Genomic DNA, 21,693 nt, shown 5'->3' on the forward strand with positions numbered 1-21,693 from the left:
GTTCTTTTCTGAACAGCCCAGGGACCTGGTCCTTCCAGGGCGTATTTGCATTCCAAGTAGAGAGTCTGCACAAGCAGAATTCGGTGCTGATTGGTAGAAATGGGGGGCAGTTGTGTGGGGAGGAGACTTTCCCAGGCGCTGCCCTCCTCTCCTCTCCCCTCCTCCCCAGACAGGGCCCAGTTGCCCACACGCACTGAAGGTGCTGGGTGGTGCCGGAGGGTGGGGGCCGCAGTGGGGGGGGGGGGCGGGGGAGGGGCGGGTCTGCTCCTGCGGAGGGTTACAGATCAGCAGTGCTTCCTCACCGCTCTGTTTTCTCTGTCCATTCAAAACGTTTGATGGAGGGAAGTTGACCTAAAATGGTCAACTTTGGCTTTTCCCCAAAAGTTTTATTTTCCCAATGTTTTATTCTCATTGATTTCCTAGCACTATCATTTCACAGCACCAAAAGCTTTCTAAAAGCCTGTCCCATTTTTCGCTGGGCCACAGCCTGGTGGGTGGTGGCAGCCAGCACTGAGCTGCACAGACGGCCGGCCCCGAGGCCTCACCCAGCTCTCAACACCATGGTTTCCAAACACTGCTGACGCGCTGCCTCAAAGATGCATTTTCAAATGTTAATAATTAATGGTAACGTTAATTTATCCCAGTTCCACCTAACATCCTATAATGGAAATGGTCCCTGGAGAGAGAGTGGGAGAGAAAATGGAGGCGTCAGCAAGGAAAGAAGTGGGGAGCACGTGAGGGGGCAGCGTGGGAAGAGCTGCCACTCACCAAGCTGTGCCCATCTCCTGGGGCCGGGGCAGGTTCCTGCGAGGCGGGAGGCAGTTTTATAGCCCCATCTCGGTTTCGCAGTGTGCGTGTGTGTGCGTGCGTGTGCGTGCGTGTGCAGGTAACAGCGGAATACCTGGGGGCAGCGGCTGACCTGTAGGTAAGCTCCCACTCCAAGGCCTCCCCCCTCAGAACGCTCCTCCGTGGCCTGGCGCCATGTACAGGTGCTGGTTGGCTGGCATCCTCCTTACATGGGACACTGTGTGCGACCTCAAGCAAAAGACACAAAGCTGGCAGGGCGAGTGTTTTGGGGAAGTGGTAGGAGATGCCACCCTGGGGGAGACGGACCCTGCACTCCAACAGAGGGGCCTCTCTGTGTCCAGCGCGGCCTTGGCTCCTCACAAACCACCCTGGCCTGCTTCCCCAGCCACCTGTGCCCGGCCCGGGGGCTGTGCTCACGCGCTTCTCTCCTTGACGTTCCAGGTGTGTGTGGCTGCTGTGGTGCCCTGCGCCCCAGGTACAAACGGCTGGTGGACAACATCTTCCCGGAGGACCCCGAGGTGCGTGATGTCTCCGGCTGGCATTGTGCTCATTCTTTCCATCTCAGCCCATCCAGGCTTCTGAGGGTGGCAGCGGGGGAGGGTGGGCCTCCGGGGCTCCTCGTCCCAGGCCCCTCCGAGAAGCCGCTGGGGGATCGAGACCTCCCTGAAGTCAGAGTCTGCAGAGGGCTCTGAAAGTTGGTTCTGGCGTGCGTTTGGATGTTGCTGAACAAACTGAGACATCGCTGTCACTCGTGGCTCTCTGGGTGACAGTCCCTGGAGCTGCTCACTCTGCTAACTCTCACAGTGGTACCATTTCCTGCTGTTCAGCGTGAGCACCTTCCTTCCTGGGGTCTGGCTCGGGAGCCCAGGTTGTCTCCCAGCTCCCTCTGCCAGGTGTCTACCAGGAGTCTGCCAGGTGTCTGGGTGTGCTCACACAGGACATCTGGCTTCTTGGCTCCCCCATCGGGCTGCATTATTCCCTGTGTGGTTTCGGGAATGTCAGATCCCATGTGCTCAGCTTGCTCTCTGGGAATCAGTGGCCTCTTCGTGCTGGGTGGTTGGGCAGCCACATTCCAGCACCCTCGGGAGAATCCCCTGAGTTACAGAGCTGCCTTCTCTCTGTTCATTTCTTGGGGCTGGATATCCAACACCTTCTACTTCCGAGTCACTTTCCATGAAGCATTCATGCACACACAGGTACCTATATACACATGCATGTAGGTACACACATACACACACAGGACAGGTGTTCATTTACATCACTTAGTAGTTTCAGTCACAGCTGACAAACTCTGGGCTCAGCTGTGAGCTCCTGGGGGGCAGGAATTCTGTCCCAGTCATCTCTGTACCCCTGAAATCTGCATGTTCTCCGTCAAACACACAATGGCACTCCGCTAAATGTCAATTAAACTGAGTTAATATTTACCTTGAGACTCGAACCCTTCTGGCCATAGTGGGCCCATGGAGAGCAGGGATGGTCTGTCTTTTACAGGATGGCCTGGTGAAGACCAACATGGAGAAGCTGACCTTCTACGCCCTCTCGGCTCCAGAAAAGCTGGACCGGATCGGCGCTTACCTCTCCGAGAGGCTCATTCGTGACGTGGGTCGTCATCGATATGGGTAAGTCGTATGGGAACGTGGAGAAAATATTTTCCGAAACCGTGTTACATTTTTAGAATAAAGCACAGGGTCCTCCTATGAAAATGACAGTGCACGGGATGACCGAGTGGGCTGGCAGAACGCGGATTGGGATGGAGGAGTGGGTCCCATGAGCTCTTCTAAAGGGGAATAAAAGTTGACGCTATCCACAAGGTTTGGGAAGAAGGGGACGCTGGCTTCCCGGGAGCATCCCGTCCAGCATCCACGTACCCTGTGTCTCCATCCAGAAGCCCTCGCACGCCGTCTGGGGCCTTGAAAAGCTGGTCTGACCCAGAACGTGCCCCTCTTCCCCTCAAACCCACCCTGCCTCACAAAGCGGGGAGGGTCTGTCTGTATTCTAGAGAGAAGGCAAGATTGGGGGTAATTTGTCCATGAAAATACCCTTAAGTGAAATATTTATCAATCTTCTGAGAAGGACTGGCTGTGTTTAGCAGAGAAAAGAAATCTTTAAGAAAATGACTGATCGATAGATTCAACTGTTTAAAAATTTAGATATTTGATGTCAAAAAAGAAACCATCAACATTTAAAAGACAAACAATGAAAAGAGGTGTTTTTTTTCCACAGCAGACAAAGGGTGCAAATGCTTATTAGTGGCACATACCAATTAGTGGGGGTGGGTCAGGGAAGTTGAGGCAGCGGCAGATTTGAGGCAGGGGCCCCAGGTAATGAACTTGGAGAAGAGGAGCTAGAACTGGCAGCAAGCCAGTCATGGGACGACGTGCAACAAACCTACAGTCGAAAATGCGGGTGAAATTCTAGACACCACCTTCACTTATCAGAGCGTTTTTCTAAGTATAGGTTATTTCGAGTATTAACCAAGTGATGGCAACGTGAGAGGCATTTTCATTCTTTTCTAGAATAAGTGCAAATTGGTTGAACTTTTGTAGAAAGCAATTTTGAAATATGTGAAGTGCTTTGGAAGCACTATGCCCTTTGACCCTGTGATTCCCCTCCATCCATTTATTCCCAGGAATGAGTCTTAGCTATTGTCTCACTTTGCGCACAAAGATGTTTATTCCACTGGCTTGTTATGGTAGCGAAAATGGGGAAATAGCTTACATGTCCAGAAGAGAACAGTTCAGTAAATTATGGTGTTTATCACTGGGAAACTACTGTCTAGTCAATAAAATGGTATTTATAACCACGGTTTTCATGTAATATGGAAAATTCCTTAGGTAAATGGAAAATAGAGTACAGCTCAGCCCTGGCTGAGTGTGGCTCAGTGGGTTGGGCTCCAGCCTGTGAACCGAAAGGTCACTGGTTTGATTCCCACTCAGGGCACAAGCCCAGGTTGCGGGCCAGGTCCCCAGCGGGGGGCCTGCGAGAGGCAACTGATCAATGTTTCTCTCCCCCTCTTTCCTCTCTCTAAAAGTAAATAAATAAAATCTTTTTGAAAAAAACTCAATGCCTAGAGAATAGAGTAAAAACAAATATACCATAAATGTTAAGAGTCCTCATTTTGTGAGCGGCGTGGTTGGGATTTATCGGTTTTGATTTTTCTGGTTCCCCTTTGGGTGTGTTTCCCGAAGGTTCTCTACTGAGCGTGTGTTGCCTGCACAGCAAACAGGCCGAGCAGGGACACACCCACTGTCGCACCACAATTCCGGGTGGGGCTGGTGTGAGAAGGACCCTCCGCTGTCCCTGGTGGCACTGCCCCTGGGGCAGGGGGCAGAGAGGAAGGAAGGGTGGATTTCGGGCAGTTGTCCCAAGTCCCATTCTCCCTAAGGCCTTTTTTTATTGAGTTTATTGGCGTCAAGCTGGTTAACAAAACTCTACGTGTTTCGGACGTAAACGCTGCGACACAGTGTATTGTGTGCTCGCCACCCCCAGTCAAGGTTCCGCAAGGGTTTTCTCTTTTTCAAACGTTTTGCTCAACCGCCCCACCCCCCTCACCAGCTCCCGCAGGCTGTCGGCCTGCCCCCGCCGTGGAAGAGTCTGTCGCTATTTCTCCATCCTTCCTTCCTCCTGGGGCGGGTGCTTACTCTCCTTTAGTCCGGGTTACGTCAGTGGCCTTGGAAATGTCTCCCTGCTTCTCACCTTTTCTGGTCTGGTCCTCCCGTTAACACTTCGAGCTATGATCTTCAAAACATGATCTGAAGCTAGGCTTTCCTAGATCCTTTAGAATAAAATCCAAGCTCTTCAACTTGACTTCCAGAGTCTTCCCCAACCTTACCCTAACCCATCATTCCACCCAGCCACTCCCGCCAGGCCCACCTCGCCGTCCTCACCTGCTCCGGACCAACTAGAGATGGCCTGGCTGTCAATCCCCTCCAACTCTCTGCGATCTCCCCTTGACCTCCTCCTCGGGCCCCCACCACGGCTCATCAGCCCTGCCTCCCCGCAAGGCCACTTCCTGCTGGTGAGGAGGATGGACAGAGAACAGAGAGAAAAGGTTCGCCTCTCACTGACAGCGTGTGGCGGTCCACACCACTGCAGGACCCGGCAAATCCGAAACCAAGCTATCCCTGGGATAAACTCAGGGCCAAACGCTGTTCCTTTCTATGATCGTTTTAATAATAAAATTAGGTCAGACTCTCAAGAAAAAGGACATGAATATAGTGTGCATGCTAATTATATAAATCGCCTTGACATGCAACAAAGCAGGTTCCCGTGCATGCAGATGACTTTGTGCTAGACTGAACCTAAGACCAGTATGTGAGCGATAACATTAAACATTTAGTACTACTTTTGCCTGCCTTCTCAGTAAAAACATTCTGTGGCCAGCAGAAGAGCCACTTAGCGTTATTCCACTGCCCTCAGAACTGCAATTCAAAATTGGCATCGTTCTGTTAAAAATAGCCATTGCCACATCTAAGTATTTGAAGCCTTGGAAGCCTCACTGGGGGCTCTGATCATAAGCATTTAGAGAAGAAAAATCTGTTGGAACCAAGGTCTCTCCTCCCCCTCCCTGTCCTCTCCTACCCAGCGCCTCACTCTTCACCATCCCTTCCTCATCGCTGATGGTCTGGAAGAGCAGAAAATCTGCCTGCAGAAAGTCCGTGGGGCTGCGTCTCCTTGCCTTCCTGCAGGCGTCCGTGTTTACGGTTTGATCACGTGGACACTGTTTTTAGATATTGGACCCGGTGGCGAAGCCGCCCTCCTCTGCCCCACAGCCCCCCTGCAGCACGGCCACGCTCCGGCTGTGTGTGAAGCTGCGTCCCTGTGTGTTTAGCATCGGGGAAGGCAACCAGATGTGGGCAGAGGGGCACGAGTAGTGAAATTCAAGGTATTTTTTATCAGCATGGTTGGTGACGGGCAGTGCATAAGAACAGGAAAGAGCAAAAATTCCTCATGCTTCTCTCCTTCCTCTTTGTGGGTTTCCCATCCAGTGTAGCTGTTGGCCAGCAAACCCCTAGAAACAGCAGTGCTGCAGGGACAGGTGACAATGACTGGAGAACGTTGACCGTGCACAGACACCATTTACAGGCTGCCAAGCGCCCCGGTGTCCAGAGCCTCGGAGGGTGGAGACACCCGCGCCACCAGGAATGGGCTGCTCCCTGGGGAGCCTGGCTCCAAAGCTGACCTGGTAGAGCTCCCGAAAGGTACACATTCTCCAGAAGGACCTTGAACCTGGGTGGAAGACAGGGTTGACCCTTCAGAGATACCACAGATTCCTACTAGAGGAGGAGGTTCATCCTTCTCTCCACTGGCTGAGGTCAGCCACTAATTTTGGGGCCCCTAGAGCCCCAAAGGTTCTGTCCGGTAGTGGGGCTGATCAAACACATTCGAGTGGCCCAGAAGTTCTTTGTCAAGACCACTGCTCTTTGAGTGACTCTCGGGCAACGGCTGGCCTTGCCGAAGCTGCCCCTTCTCTCCTGCCTGCTGGGCCTCATCTCCAGGCCGGGATCTGTCTTTCCTCTCCAACTGAGGCTGCTTCCCAGATTTCGTCTGCCTGCTTCTCCTTCCTGAGAGGCCTCCCTGGCTCCTGGGGCCACTCCTTACTTAGCACAGAGTGTTCAAGGACAACCAGCTACCTATTCTGGAGTTCAATTTAAGGTACTTCTTGCCTCATTCCTACACACCAGAGCCTCTTTGTGTTTTCCTCAGTTGTTACAACTCACCTGCCTTGACCCTTGACCCTGAGTTCCAGTTATTAAACCCACCAAGTGTCCTCTCCAGAGCTTGCTTGCTGCCCATGAACCACAGTCCACCCAGAATCCCTTGGGTCCCGCCCTCCTCACCTGCTGGGCAGTCTTGCTACTGTCAGGGCCCTTGATTGTCACCTGCTGCTGTGGTTTATAATGGTCCTTGCCTTATCTCTTGGCCCTGAAATGGGCTAGCCCTCAGCACCTCCTTCCTGTTCCATTCTGCTCCAAGTACTCGGTCCGCCAGTTCGGTTTCCCAGACCTATTGCTACCTTGGACGCCTTCCAGGATGCAAAGCCCCGATAAGACCCCTGCAGAGACCCACCCATCTCAGCCTGGCCCCCTCCAACAGGTGGCACCCTGAGAAGCCTGTGCTCTATTTGTTGTGCAACTGTAGGACATCCCTGGAAGGTTATGGTATGGAAGGACCGAGGCAGCAAGCCCTGGGCTCGGGTGTTCCAAGGTTCCATTAACTTCTTTTAATCTAAGACACTTTGAAAAGTCAAGTTCATAATTACAATCCTTCCATCCTTAGAACTGGAATCAAAGATGGAAAATGAAGGGTAGTATGTCCAAGGAACTAGGCCTTAATCTTCTTTACTTTTCAGTTTCACTTCTCCCATAACTTTGACTTTTTTTTTAAGATTTTATTTATTTATCTTTAGAGGGAAAGGGAAGGAGAGAGGGAGAGAAACATCAATGTAGGGTTGCCTTTCATGCATCCCCTGCTGGGAACTGGCCTGCAGGGAACCTGCCTGCAACCCCGGTATGTGCCCTGACTGGGAATCGAACCTCGATTGTCTGGTTCTCAGGCCCGTGCTCAATCCACTGAGCTATACCAGCCAGGTAACTTTGACTTTTTCTCAAAATTTCCACTTCTGGTCAATAGCCAATTTTTTTTTTCTTGCAAAGGATAGTTTTTTTCTTATCAGGATTTTTCTGGGAACTTTTCATAGGAAAAGGAAAAAAAGCAATCTAAGATCTGGGGTTTGAGAGGCCTTCTAGTTTCTTCTCTTGCTAAACTCCACCCCACCCCTTCCTTTTCCCCATTTAAACTCTGTAAAATAATGGTGAAACCTTCATACAGAAGGGTTCTGGGATGATTCATCAGCGAAGCGAATCCCACGCTGCCTGCCCCCATTTCCCACCTGCCACGTTTGGTTACCAGAATGTGTCCAGGTTTGTCTGCAGGGACAGTCTGTCCCCTTTGGAAGGGCCCCAGGCCTGTAAGAGTCAGTCTGCTTCACTGGCCCACACAGTGGACGTGAAACATGCTGGGACTGGATGCACAAGGCACAGCAGGTTTCCTGGACTGCAGCTGTGATGGCCTCTGAAGGTCAAAGCTGTAACAAGAAGGGCGAGGCTATCACAGGCTATCACGGCCGGCGCCCAGAGCAGGGAGGAATGGCAACTTTGTTCACTGAAGGAGCTCAAAGGCCCACTGCTGTCTTTGTATTGAAAAGATACTCTGATCCATTTGTGAATGTGCCCAGAGACAACGATTTCATGATATTGAATAATATTTTAGTCTCATAATATTAAATAACAATTTAACCATGGTTGAGAGTTCACATAGGTAAAAGAAATAAACATTATATAAGAGTGGACAGGAAAATTTCAGAGTAGAGAGGCTGTGTTCCTTATGGTTGCTCCATGTAGAAGTTAGCTGAAGGGTACCTAAGAGATGGTTTCTGTGTCTCAAAATAAAAATGTAGAAGATGCCATGATTGCTATTAATTTATATGCTTGGATTTGCAAAGCTGACTCATGTACAAGACAGTTTTGACACACAATAATGAAACTGAATTATTGTGGAGCCTTGTGTTGTGGGCAGTGCCATTCCTATCAAAATATCAATGACATTCTTCTCATAACTAGAACAGATATTCTAAGATTTATATGGAACCACAGAAGACTCCGAATAGTAAAAGAAATCTTCAGAAATAAGAATAAAGTTGGAGGTATCACGCACTCTTATCTCAAACTATACTACAAAGCTATAATAATCAAAACAGTATGGTACTGACTCAAAAAACAGACACACAGATCAATGGAATAGAAGACAACTGCCCTGGCTGGTGTAACTCAGTGGATTGAGCGTGGGCCGGCAAACCAAAGAATCGTGGTTTGATTCCCAGTTGGGGCACATGCCTGGGTTGCAGGCCAGTTCCTAGCAGGGGACTCACAAGAGGCAACCACACATTGACATTTCTCTCCCTCTCTCCTTCCCTTCCCCTCTAAAGATAAATAAATAAAATATTTTTAAAAAAAGACAACTGAGAAAAAACCCTTGCTTTTATGGTCAACTAATTTATGATAAAGGAGGTAAAACTATACATTAAAGTAATGAAGTTCTCTTCAACAAATGGTGTTGGAATAACTGGACTACTTGTTTATCCCATATAAAAAAGTAAACTCAAAATGGCTTAAAGACTTCATTGTAAGCCCTGAAACCATGAAACTCCTAGAAGAAAACATGGGAAGTAAACTATCTGACATCAGTCTGAGTAATATCTTTTCGTTAGTATCCCCTAGAGCAACAGAAACAAAAGAAAAAAAATAAACAAATGGGACTATCTCAAACTAAAAACCCGCACAGTGAAGGAAACCTTCAACAAAACATAAAGGCAACCTACTGAATGACAGAATATATTTACAAATGATATATTCTGGTAAGAGGTTGATATCTAAAATATATAAGAAACTCACACAAATCAATAACAAAAAGTAAATAATTCAATTAAAAAAATGGGCAGACAACATGAAAAGACATCTTTCCAAAGAAGACACACAGATGGCAAAAAAAATTAAGTTAAAAATAGATTAAAAAACAGATGGCCAAGAGACATATGAAAAGATTCCCAACATCACTAATCACCAGGAAAATGCATATCAAAACCACAGTGAAATACCACCTCACAACAGTCAGACCGTCTATTATCAAAAGGTCAACAAATAATGTCGGTGAAGATGTGGAGAAAAGGGAACCCTCATGAACTGTTTGTGGGACTGCAAATTTGTGCAGCTGCTATCGAAAACAGTATGGAGATTCCTCACATAACTGAAAATAGATATACCCTATGACCCAGCAACTCCACTACTGGGTATTTATCCAAATAATTAAAAAAGATACATGCACCTCCCTTTGTTCATTGCAGCATTATTTACAATAGCCAAGATATAGAACCAATCTACTTGTCCATGGATAGATGAGTGGATAAAGAAGATATGTTATATCTCACGCATACACAGAGGAATATTATGCAGCAACAAAAAAAGAATGAAATCTTGCCACTTGTGACAACACAGATGGATCTAGGATATTATGCTATATGCTAAGTGAAATAAGTCAGGCATAGAAAGACAAATACCATATGATTTCACTTATATGTGGAATCAAAAACACAAAACAAAACAAATGAACAAAATAGAAAGAGAGACACAAGATGGTTATCAGAAGAGAGGGCGGTGGGAGTGTGGGTAAAAAGGGGGGGTGGATATAGTCAATAATATTATGATAAGTTTACACAGTGACAGGTGATTACTCAAATTATTGGGTGATCAATCACACTCTAAAATATAAAAATGTACCCTGGCTGGTGTAGCTCAGTGGACTGAGTGCAGGCCTGCGAATTAGAGGGTTGCTGGTTCGATTCCCAGTCTAGGGCACATGCCTAAGTTGCAGGCCAGGTCCCCAGTGGGGAGCACATGAGAGGCAACCACAGATTGATGTTTCTCGCCCACTCTTTCTCCTTCCCTTCCCCTCTCTCTAAAAATAAATAAAATCTTTTTTTTAAATGTTGAATCGCTGCATTATACACCTGAAACTAATATGACCAATGTAAGATTATATACCAACTATACTTAAATTTAATTTAAAAAGTCATTTGACAAAAAAAAGAAAAAGAAAACAGAAGACAGCCCTGACTGGTGTGGCTCAGTTGATTAGGGGTCATAGTGCAAACCTAGAGGTCAGGGCACATGCCTGGGTTGCGTGTTTGGTCCCCAGTAAGGGCGCCTGCAACAGGCAACCGATCAATGTTTCTCTCTTACACCGATATTTGTCTGCCTCTCTTTCTCCCTCCCTTCCCTTCTCTTGAGAATAAAATTAAAAAATTTTAAGAAGACAAAGACTAGCTGATCAAGGATTTTTCAATATTTGCCTGACCTTCAAAGGTGGATTTGATTTGGACTGCAGCATAAAGAACAAGTCTTTGAGTCCCTCCTTTCGTGTACATTTAGCATCTGGACCTGACTTTAGAGTGACAGGCGGCTCTGACGCCTTAAAAGCCCGTGGCGAGCTCTCTATCATAATCTCAAGAGGGGTCTTTTGCTACTTGCTTTTGACTTAGGGGTATTAACCGGACCCTTAGCACCTCAGTCAGGTTTGGGAGTTCTCCATTCACTTGGCCTCCCCTGTGTTTTCTCTGTACGAAGAAGTGCTTCTCCTTTCCACGTGGTTTGGCTCTACGGGTAGAGGACTCGCACCCCTGTGATGGGCACCCAAGGCCACACTCTGAGTTCACGAAGGCTTGTGAAGCGCTCCGCTCTGGCAGGATAGAATCGTTTCAACTCTCACTTCTCTTTCCTGTGAAGTCAGTCACTTGGTTTGCTGCGGATCGCTCAGCACCCACCTCTGTTTGCACCATCCAGCTCCTGAAGCGCTCCCGGACTACTTATCGGGTCCTCGTGAGGTTCAGGAGGTAAAGAGACTCAAACACAGCAGCTCCAGCAACATGAGAGTGGCTTTTCTCTCTCCCGTGTAGCGGTCCACACTCAGTCTGTGGGCTCCGCACCACGCGGCCATCCGGGGGCTTTCATCTCTGGGTGTCCAGTTGTCACCACTTCACAACTGGTAGAAGGAGGGACAGAGAGGACATGGAGGACAATCCTGTTTTTTAGCAAGTGATGCTGACACCTCTCAGCTCTCTTTCCCTCACTTCCACGGCAGCATGTAGTCGGTCAGGCGGCCTCACCCAGCAGCAAGAGAGGCTGGGAAATGCTCCTCGTGAGCAGCCGCAATAATTTCTGGCACATTTGCAGCAGCCTCTTCATTAGAAGTTAAAAGATAGCCTTTAAAAAAAAAAGATGAATTGTTTTCTCTAGAATGCAAATGGTTTGTAGTGGGGCAGTGTCTTTCACCCACTTCCTTCCCTGACCATGTGCTCGCTTCGCCGCTCCCATGGAGCAAATGTTGGGGTGCGCGTCCACATGCCCTCCTCACTCTCAGTAGGCATTTGATTGCTGGCATTTTGGGGGGGATGTAAGAGAGGCATCGAAGAAGACAATGACCAATGGGGGAATTGGAGGTTGTCCTGCGAAGGCTGGTTTGGGAAGGATTGGTGTGTTTAGCGTGGAGAAGAGAACAAGAAAAATGAGATTGTTTTTCTCAAGTGGTTGAAGGGCTGGCAGGTAGGAGGTTCAGCCCTCTTTCTTGCCGCTCCTGAAAGTAGAATTGTGATTAATGGATACAGAAGTTATTAGGATTTACTTGAAATAATAAAGAAGGGGGATTTTTTTTTGAATATGATTATTGACTTCAGAGAGCAGGGAAGGGAAGAAGAGAGAGAGGGAGAGAAACATTGATGTGAGAGAAGCATCGATCGGTTGCCTCTTGTACCTGCCCTACTGGGGACCAAACCTGCAACCTCACCGGGACTCAAACCGTGACTGGAAATCAAACTTACAACCTTTCGGTTTATGGAATGATGTTCCAGCCAACTGAGTCACACCAACCAGGGCTGAAGAGGTTTTATTTGGTTGTCAAAAAGCAGGACGGCAGCTCTGGCTGGTGTAGCTCAGTTAATTGAGCGCGGGCCTGTGAACCATGCGATCGAGGTTCGATTCCCAGTCAGGGCACATGCCTGGGTAGCAGGCCAGTTCCCAGTGGGGGACACATGAGAGGCAACCACACATTGATGTTTCTCTCCCTCTCTTTCTCTTTTCCTTCCCCTCTCTCTGAAAATAAATAAATAAAATATTTTTAAAAAAAGCAGGATGGGCAGACTTAACTGGTAAGCTATTCACCATCGGATGTTCCATATTCCTAGTGCTCAAGGTATTCACTCAGGTTTTAGACGTTAGGAGAATTGACTAGCTAGGGGGTTAGAACTGACAGAGACCACCTTCTTCATGAGGTGAAAAGCACTTTAATTCTTTGCCTCTCTTATCCTCCATGAGGTAAAAATGCTCCCTTGGTGGGGTAAGTGTCACCCCAATGCCACCAATGTATTATTTGCATGGGTCGTCATAGACCTGAGATCTTCAAACACAAAACTTGCAAACTTTGTGCTGCTTGACCTTTGCTGTTGGCTGGTCCAGGCCCATCTCAGATTCTTCATGAAGAATCTTCATAAACTTTGCTCATAAAGTTCTTCACGGCCTCCCACCTGGCGCCATCTCTTTCCTTCTCTGGAGCCCTCGTGGGATGCGGTACTGATTTTCCCGTAGCGTTTCTTATTTTCCCTGCAGGGGAGGTAGCTCTGTACTTCCCTCACCATCAGCCTCTAGGCTCTCTAACTGGGAGGACTTCTTCGTCCTCACACCGCCGGCACTGCCTGGGACGGCGCTTTTCCTCAGTGGGTGCTCAACAAACACTTCTTGACTGGGACCAGGTAATTCTCTGATCTCACTGGCTTTGGGGACAGATTTTGCTCTTCTGGGCACCAGTCCTTTTGCTTGTATTTCCTCATGAAATGGTGCCTTCGTCTGTCCTCATGGTCTTCAGCAGCAAAGTGCGGGGCCGGAGGAGTCGGCCTTTAGGTTCTGCCAGCCCCGTCCTCTGTGCTGGGCTGCGCTCGGCAGAATGGCATCTGGCCGTCCACAGCTGGTAGACGTTTCCTTTCCCGATGCTGCCCAGGAAGTCACTGCCCGGTCACGTGGTGCACGCGGCTGAGTGATGCATGGGCGCTGTCTCCCCAGGTCTGTGTGCATCGCCATGGAGGCGCTGGACCAGCTGCTCATGGCCTGCCACTGCCAGAGCATCAACCTGTTCGTGGAGAGCTTCCTCAAGATGGTGGCCAAGCTTCTGGAGTCGGAGAAGCCCAACCTGCAGATCCTCGGCACCAACTCGGTGAGTGGCCCCGCGAGGGGCCGGGTCAGGGGACGGCGGTGGGGCCTCTGGGCCGGCGCTGGGATCCATTCCCATTTGGTTTCCGACCCTGAGCACAACCCAGTGCTCGTCCCACTGTCCCCCTTTTGTGTGACTAAGGCTGCGTTTAGTTTTTACTTGAATATAAATATTTGATTTCTATATGATAATGTATATAACTATATCCTAGATAAAATTCATTTTAAAAATAAAGTTCCCCATATTAAAGCACATGATTCAGGGTTCTGGTATATTCCCAAGGCTGTGCGACCATCGCCATTATCCAAGATAGTCGATGTTTACCTTTAGACTGGTGATCTCCGGACTTTTTCTAGCAGCATATTTTCCCCTTAAGTAATTCTAAGTGGGGCCCTAAGAGGTGAAAACAGATGGGAAGGGATGGGAGGGGGCGCCTGGCGCCCTCACAGCTCGGCCCCGGCTGCGCCCCTTTCAGAACTAGGATAAACTGACATTTACAGCACAGGGGTGCCAGGTAAGGGAGAGATCACAGGAAGCAGGAATCCAGGCTCCTGACTCAGTTCTGCCCGTACGTGGCCGGGTAAGCTCGAGTGTGTTACCGTCTCCCAGCCTCAGTCTTCCTGTGGATTCCAAGAGCACAGCGACTCTCCAAGCTCTGGAATACGGGTCTCAAACCGTGACTGCTGTGGGGGGGGGGCGGTGAGGGTTTGGGGGGACTGAGCCACCACATGTGCCCAGGACTCCCAGCTTCACACGGCTGTTGGCTGTCCATAGGTATTCGAGTACTGAGTGTTGCCGAGCTGAGAACTTCTACGATTTCTCACCCTTCTTTTTAGTTCCCCTTCAGGGTGTATTTCCAGCTCAATCTTCAGGCAGCTAGGTGTTAAAAGCTCTGATATGCAACTCTGTTACAGATATCACCCCAAAAACGTTTAAGGGTTCCCCCCTGAGCATCCCCTGCTGACTCTTCTGAATTCTCATCGCATGGGTCACAACTGCTTTTCCCGTTCTGCATGAGCTGAGGTCACCAGAAAACGGTCTTCCGACTTTGCTGTCTAAGACCGAAGTCACAACCAACACCCTTCTCTTTCCTCCCTCTTGGTCCAGCTGCCTTTGATAAATTACATGTACAGTAGCTGAGGGCGGAGTCTTTTGTCAGGTTGCCCTGGCAACAGCTTCAGATACTGTATTACTTGTCCTGTTTCAGATAACTATGGTCTAGAAGAGAACATCTGAATTGAAAATAAACCAGTCATCTAGAAGGCGTGTCCCCACGACAGGGGCGGTGGGACACAGAAGCAGGTGGCCACTGGCTCTCGCTTTCCCCACAGCAGATCCTGGCCCTGGGTGGGCGTTTTGTTAACTGTACGCTTGACAATTCAGGGCCCTGCAAACTGCTAGATCCCTATCACAGGGAATCGTTGCATCAGCAAGGCAGTGAGTTCGACTAATGATCTGTACAGCAGACTGTGAGGGTTGTGTAAGGACAAGCAATTATAAGAACGCCAAGTCAAATAATTGCAGTCGACTCAGAGTCCAGCCTCGGAGGCAGCCTCTGCTAGTGATGGCTGTCACCTGGATGCTCCTTCCAGCTCTCTAAGCTGGAAGCCTCTTGGACCTTCCCAAGAGGGACATTCTTTTGCTCCTCATCGTTTTAGAACTGCCAGCGTGGGAGTGCTTGATATAATCTTAGAGAGTCGGGCCTAGGCGTTTCAACTGGTTCTCCTGGGGAGTTGGAGGTATTGTGGGGGCCCCGGGGGGGGGGGGGCTGCTACGGGAGGAGGAACGGAAGGGCTCTGTGTGGAAGCTTGCAACATTTCTTTTGGATAAAGGGTTTTCCTGTCAGAAAGTTGAAAGGAAACAAGGAAGGAGGAAAGAAAGAAAGAGAGAAAGAGAGAGAGAGAAGGGAGGAAGGAAGGAAGGAAGGAAGGAAGGAAGGAAGGAAGGAAGGAAGGAAGGAAGGAAGGAAGGAAGGGAGGAAGGAAAAGAAAAAGAAAACTAGAGCTTACCTACCACCCCCATTTTGCTGGATTTTTCCACCTGGAAACGGGGCCCTGGAAAGTCAAGTAGCTCATCTGTGCCCCACAGCAGGAGCGCTGGCGTTAGAGGTGATTTGTGGTGATTCGTTCAGCCCTGTGGCAGTGCGCTCTCCTCCCTGGACTGCTCCCAGTGTGGGGTCCTGTCCCTCGAGCCCAACCTTGGCACCAGCCTCCCTGTGGTCACGCTCACCCTGAGTCACCTCAGCCTGCGGTAGCTTTCTCCTCAGTCCTGGTGTTGCTGCCTGGATCGGCTCGGAACAGATTTCTTCCCTCTGCAGAGTGTCTTTGGAAGCCCAGCCCCTTCAAGGCCCCAAACCTGGCTAATGACAGAGTCTCCTGGAGAGCCGCGGGTACCTGCAGATTCCCGGGTCTCAGCCATGCCTACTAGTCAGCGTCTCTGGAGGGGGCACCTGGGAGTTTGGGTCTCGTTTCCCTGGTGGCACTAGCAGCAGATTCGGGGACCTCTGACTCATTGCAGTCTTACCTGTGCAGGGTTTCCTTCTCCACCCCTTCTTTCCCCCTTCCTGCCTTCCCTCCCTCCCTCCCTTCCTTCCTTCCTTCCTTCCTTCCTTCCTTCCTTCCTTCCTTCCTTCCTTCCTTCCTTCCTCCTTTCTCTTTCCTTCTCTCTTCCTATATCTATTGTTTCTCCTTATTTCCACCCTTCTCGTTTCTCTGGCTCCTTCCCTGAGTCCAAACATAAGTTCGAGTATCATCCAGTGTAAAAATAAATACACAAGAAAAAAACCAAAATGTTATGTTCTACATAGCCACAAAATACCTTTAGCTCACCTAACAAAGCTATCATTCCCTGATTTAAAAAAAATATTTTGTCCCAATTCAAATTTTCCTGATAGTCCCCATATTGTCTTTTATTGCTCACTTTCCCATCAGGATTCGATAAGCATCATGCATTTACTTTGTTTTCTGTGTCTCCTACATCTCTCAGTCCCAGCCACTCTCCTGACCTCCTTAGTTTCTCATGACATTGACCTTCTGAAGTGACCAGGTCAGTTGCTTTGTAAGGGGGCCCACATTCCAGGTTTGTCGGTTGCTTCCTTGCGGTGTCATTTGTTTTGTCTCCTGTCTCCTGTACTTCCTGAGAATTGGAGTTAGCTCTGACGGCTTGGTTGGATCCCGTTCAAGACTTTTGCCACATTACTTCGCAGGGACACTGGGTATGACGCTGAGCATCGCAACAAGAGCCCCGGTGTCTGGCGTCGCACTTTCACGGATGCTAAGTGCAATCCCGGGTTAGCAGGGTGACTTGGGGTCGCTCTGCTGGAAAAGCACATTTTTGTCCTTGCAGCTAGGAATCCGTGCAGCTGTGCAAGTAACCATCCCCAGCTCGCCCGCAGCTGATGTTTGATCTGTGGTGGCGTCTCTCCCCATGGACTGCACCTCCTTCACACTCCCTTCACTTCCGGTCCCTGTCTCACTGGCTCTTCCCACCTGGCTCGTTTTTCTTTGTTTCTGTGGCTGGCTGGATAACGGTCCCTCAGGGTGTGCATGTTCTAATCCCTGGAATCTGTAAATATTACCTTATACGATAAGAGGGACTTTGTAGATGTGATCCAGTTAAGGATCCTAAAATGGGGAGATTATCCTGGATTATCCAGGTGGGCCCAACCTAGTGGCAAAGATCTTTGTAAGAGGGAGGCCAGAGGATCGGGGGCAGGCAGGTGACGTGGTGATGGGATCAGAAGGATGGAGAGAAAGAGTTGAAGGTGCTGGTCTGCTGCCCTGGAAGGTGGACGAGGGGACCATGAGCCCAGGGATGTTGGTGCTGCTGGAAGCTAGAAAAGTTAAGAAAACCAGTGCTCCCCTCAATCCTTCAGAAGGAGCACCCTGCAGGCCCACTTAGGACTTCTGATCTCAGAACTGTAAGATGACAAATTTGTGTTGCTTTCAGCCACAAAACTGTGGTCATTCACTGCAGCAGCAACAGGAAACCAAAACAGTTTCTTTCCATGGTTCTCTTCCTCTATGTGCCCCTGAAGTGTCTGTGGTCCCCAAGGTTGGTTCCATCCTCTTCTCACGCATATATGCCACCCACGGACAGTCTCATCCTCTCTTGTGTTTTAAACTGTCATCCAAAAAATGGAAATGCTACCATGTCCAACACTGGTGCAGAGATCAGCCCTGCTGGGGACCAGTGGGTCTCCTAGAATTGCTCAGGGAAGCGAAAGTACTGCTTCCTTCCTCCTTGTGTAGGTAAACACAGCAAAGAGGCCTGCAGTCCTGGGTAGGGAGAGTCGGCCTTCTCCCTCTGCCCGGCATTTGAAACCTCGGTTCTGTTGTTGACAGTGGGGAGCTGCAAGGCCCGGAAGGCCTGTCTGTGGGAGGAAGAGCTGACTTCTGCCTGGGGAGGCTCAGCAGCGCCAAAGCGAGATTGGCCAGCTCAGCCTCCGCTTTCCAGATGGGGGAGCGTGTGGGGAGCTGGCTTTGCAGTGTCAGTATCTGGACCTTCCCTCTCTGTTGACCCAGGCCCTTGGCACCTCTCACTTTTCACACAGTTGTGGCTCCTTCCCGTCTGTACCGCAGCGCTGCCCACCTGCTCCAGCAAGCTGGGCACCCTTTGGGGCCTATGAAGGGCCGCAACTTTGATCTTGAAAGGTTGGACCTAGCAGTACCCACGGCCTTTGAAGTGTCACGTGTTCAGGATTTTGAGTTCGTTGCTATGGAGACCTTTCACATCATTGTAATATCTTTTTTATTTCTTAAGAAACCAACTTTATTATTTCACAATCTCATCATTTAGGCAGGTAACCTTTTATAAAAGCCACTTGTAAGGTATGAACAGCAATGGTAGGGGTGAAACAGACAGACAGTTCTGGCTTGTCAAAAAATAGTGACCAGTGCACAGGTAAGTGGGCCCAGTGAAAACTCATGGAGTGTTGACCATAAGCCAAAAATGCCCTGGCTTGGTAGTGGGCAAGGGGGGTGGGGGGCGGCTGGAGGGGGAGGCCACAGCTGTTAACTGTGAGGGGCTGGTCACACCAAGTCTATGAGGCAGCCGCTACTCTCGAGAGCCCCATTGTACAGATGAGAGACTGAGGTTTAGGGAGCCTGGGTCACTTGCCCCAGGCCGGCCTCCTAATAAGTGGAGGCACTGGGATTCAGAAGTACGATTGAGCCCCAGACCCTCCTTGTGGCCCTGACGCTGTGCTGTCTGCTCTGGGGGAGTGAAGCGCTGCAGCACCTTCGAGTCTCCGCCCCAGCTCAGCACGCTTCCCCCAGGACTTCCTTCCCCAGCAGGGGTGGTTCCTTGACCAGAGCCCCCACAAAGCACCCCAGTCTCACCCTCTGAGCCATGCTGTTTGGCCCCCTCCTGGCAGGAACAGCTTTGGGTGGGCTCTTTAGGAGCATTCCCCATGGGACGCTGCAGGCCAAGGTCATCGGGGCTGGTGCGTCTGTCCTGTCCTTCCTGCAGGCTCGGAGAAGGGAAGCTCCTCCTATCAGGCCATCAAACCCAGGGTTTCTAAGGATGCTCGGAGACCCTCGTACCAAAAAGGTGCCTATTTCATCAGCTCACATGGTGCCACCCATACTATAATAAACAGGGCATGCACCCTCTGTGCGGCAGTAAGTGCAGTCTCATTACCAGGCTTCGTGGAGAGCGAGAGTCCTGGTGGGCATGGAAATGCACTGGCTGACAGCCTGAACCTCCCAGCCAGCACTGGGCCCCAGAGATGGAGCCAGGGCGGGGCCATCCTTTCAGCCCTTGGTTCAAGCCCACGGCCCTTCAGTTCAAAGGAGGTGGTCATGTCTCTGGCCTTGACTGATCGCTACTACCAAGGACAAGCTTCCCTATGTTTCCACAGCAACCTGCTCAAGCTTTGTCCTTCTCAGCTGCCTCAGGACATTTCCATGTCTACTGGTTGAGGTTTCACTTAAAGGGACAAAGGACCCCCCATGCCTGTTTTCTACCCTTTGTGGCTGTCAGCGATTTCTCCAATTTTAAAAATGGATTGGAATCTCAGTTCTACCCTTACAGCTGGTGGGGGGTGGGGGTCAAGGAGGGTTGGTCGTAGCGGCCTGGACAGCACAGACTACGGCCCAGGCCACGCCACCAGGCCGCGCCAGCCGACCAGCCACAGTCGTGCTTGTGGCTCCACCACACTTTGAGGAAAGTCAAAGCTGAAGGTGAAAGGGGACTTGAGGGCACACAGCACAGAGGTAGGGATGGAATCGGAGCAGCGTCAGGGTGCGGAGAGGAGCTGGAGAAGAGAGGAGGCCAAGTTGCCTTGCACTGACCCTGTGCTCTCTCTCAAGCATGGGTGTCGGACCGTGGGACCGGCCACCAGCATTTCCCGGGACTTTGTTAAGAGGCAAATGCCTGGCCCTTGTCCCAGACGGGCCCAGCGTGTCCGGCTGGTGGCAGGAACGTGAGCGTTTCCGTAGTGTCTGGAGAGCAGCAGCCTCACTCCGCCAACCCCCTTCGTAAGACCCATCGAAGGTCACCCCCGGCTGCTTCTCCATCCTCTGCTTATTGTTCCCTGACAATATCCACCATCCCTCACCATTCACTCCGCAGTCCTGAGTCACTTGGCCTGAGGCACCAGAGGAAGCAGCCAGCAGGCCCAAAAGCCAGGAGAGGGTTTTAGGGCCGAGCTCTGGCCTCGGAAGCCTGAGGTGGAGGCTGCAGCAGGGTGGCCCGGGGCTACCCCAGCAGGGCCCTGAGCAGGTTACTAAGTGTTCGTGGTCTTGGTCTCTTTGTAAGATGAGAGTAGTAATAATAGCCCTCTGGCTTAGAGTCATTTTAGGAAACAAAAGAGATGATGTATGTAAAATGCTTAAGGCAGCACCTACTATATAGAGGCTTCTGAACTTTCATTGCCATTAGCCCATAAACCCCCAAACCAGTGAATGTGAACTTGGGTCATTCATTCCCCTGACATGCATTGAGTCCATGCTGTCACTAACTGTCAGGGGCAAAGTCTTGGTTGGACAGCTTCTCCCTCTATCGGTGGCCTCTTTTTTTTTCCAGTCTTATTTTAAACGAGTCTCAAATGTGCACAATTTTGCATCCACACAAGTAGTCAGTCTTATTTTAAGCTGCCTCGTCATATGTGGAAGAAATATAGTGCAAGTGAAAAAAATCAGAACTTTGAATGAAGAGTGGGCTGCTCGGTTTATAAATGGGAAAACCAGAATGTAGGAGAACTTGCAGGTCCCACTCGAAGGCCACCGCACTGGTCAGCGTGGACCTGCAGTCAGAACCCCCTGCAGCTGCACGTTCCGTCTGTGTGGGCAGACAGCCGGCCCGAGCCAGGTTCTGCCGTGGGGAGTGCAGCCTGGGAATATCCTGTTCATGATCAAGGGCAGCAATGCACCCCAATTTAGCTTCAGATAAACTTAGCTTCAGCCTTGATATCAGCTTAAGTCTGTGTTCTAGCCTTTTGGGCCTTATGAAGATCACAGAGCCAAGTGCTGTCATGTCTAGAACTACTCCTGAATCTAATCAGTGATCTTGTTATAGTGTGGATTCCACCAGACCTCTCCTGCATAACCACATCCACGGTACCAGCCCCGTCATTGGGGTTCATTGCTAGTATCAGAACATTTGCTTGCAAATGTATGTTAGCCTTGTGGATGTGTCTCAGAAGGAAAGATCAGCTGATCAGCTTTGCATGTTGAGATTGTTATCAGTCAGCAGAAAAGAAATGTATATGTATTATTGCATGAAAAAAAACTACAATAAGTAATCATGCTTCTGGAAATTTCTCATTTCGTCCAGAAAAAAAACTCATGAACCACTTTTAAGTAGTTGAATGGGAAAATAGTTGGACAATTAACACTGAATGTTGTGAGGGCGCTCTGACTGCGTCACTTTATAGCAGGCGTGATACTGTGGTATGTAACCAGAAATGTGTGCTTGGTCTTAGTCCCTGTTTCTGGTGCAGAGCCCCTAAAACCCTCGAAACCCCCTCAGTGACGAGCACCCTGAAGGTGAAACAAGTGTCTTGTTACTCGTAATGATCCCATTTCTACCCCAACGGGGTTTGTTTCAATGAGGTGACTTTTGGAGGAGACC

At 49.8% G+C, this 21,693-nt stretch overlaps 1 protein-coding gene across 3 annotated transcripts in view; it reads left to right on the forward strand.

Annotated features, from left to right (window-relative positions):
- EFR3B (EFR3 homolog B) overlaps positions 1-21,693 on the forward strand; it is a 71,357-nt gene that overhangs the window by 27,837 nt on the left and 21,827 nt on the right. For all 3 annotated transcript variants that reach the window (XM_037146784.2, XM_037146785.2, XM_037146786.2), the window contains exons 2-4: positions 1,249-1,325; positions 2,299-2,426; positions 13,473-13,623. In XM_037146784.2, the coding sequence (XP_037002679.1) occupies positions 1,249-1,325; positions 2,299-2,426; positions 13,473-13,623 (356 nt within the window). The remainder of the gene's footprint in view (positions 1-1,248; positions 1,326-2,298; positions 2,427-13,472; positions 13,624-21,693) is intronic.

This window comes from Artibeus jamaicensis, unplaced genomic scaffold, assembly GCF_021234435.1.
Source record: "Artibeus jamaicensis isolate MK-2021 breed Jamaican fruit bat unplaced genomic scaffold, CSHL_Jam_final contig_465, whole genome shotgun sequence".
NCBI classification, from domain to species: Eukaryota; Metazoa; Chordata; class Mammalia; order Chiroptera; family Phyllostomidae; genus Artibeus; species Artibeus jamaicensis.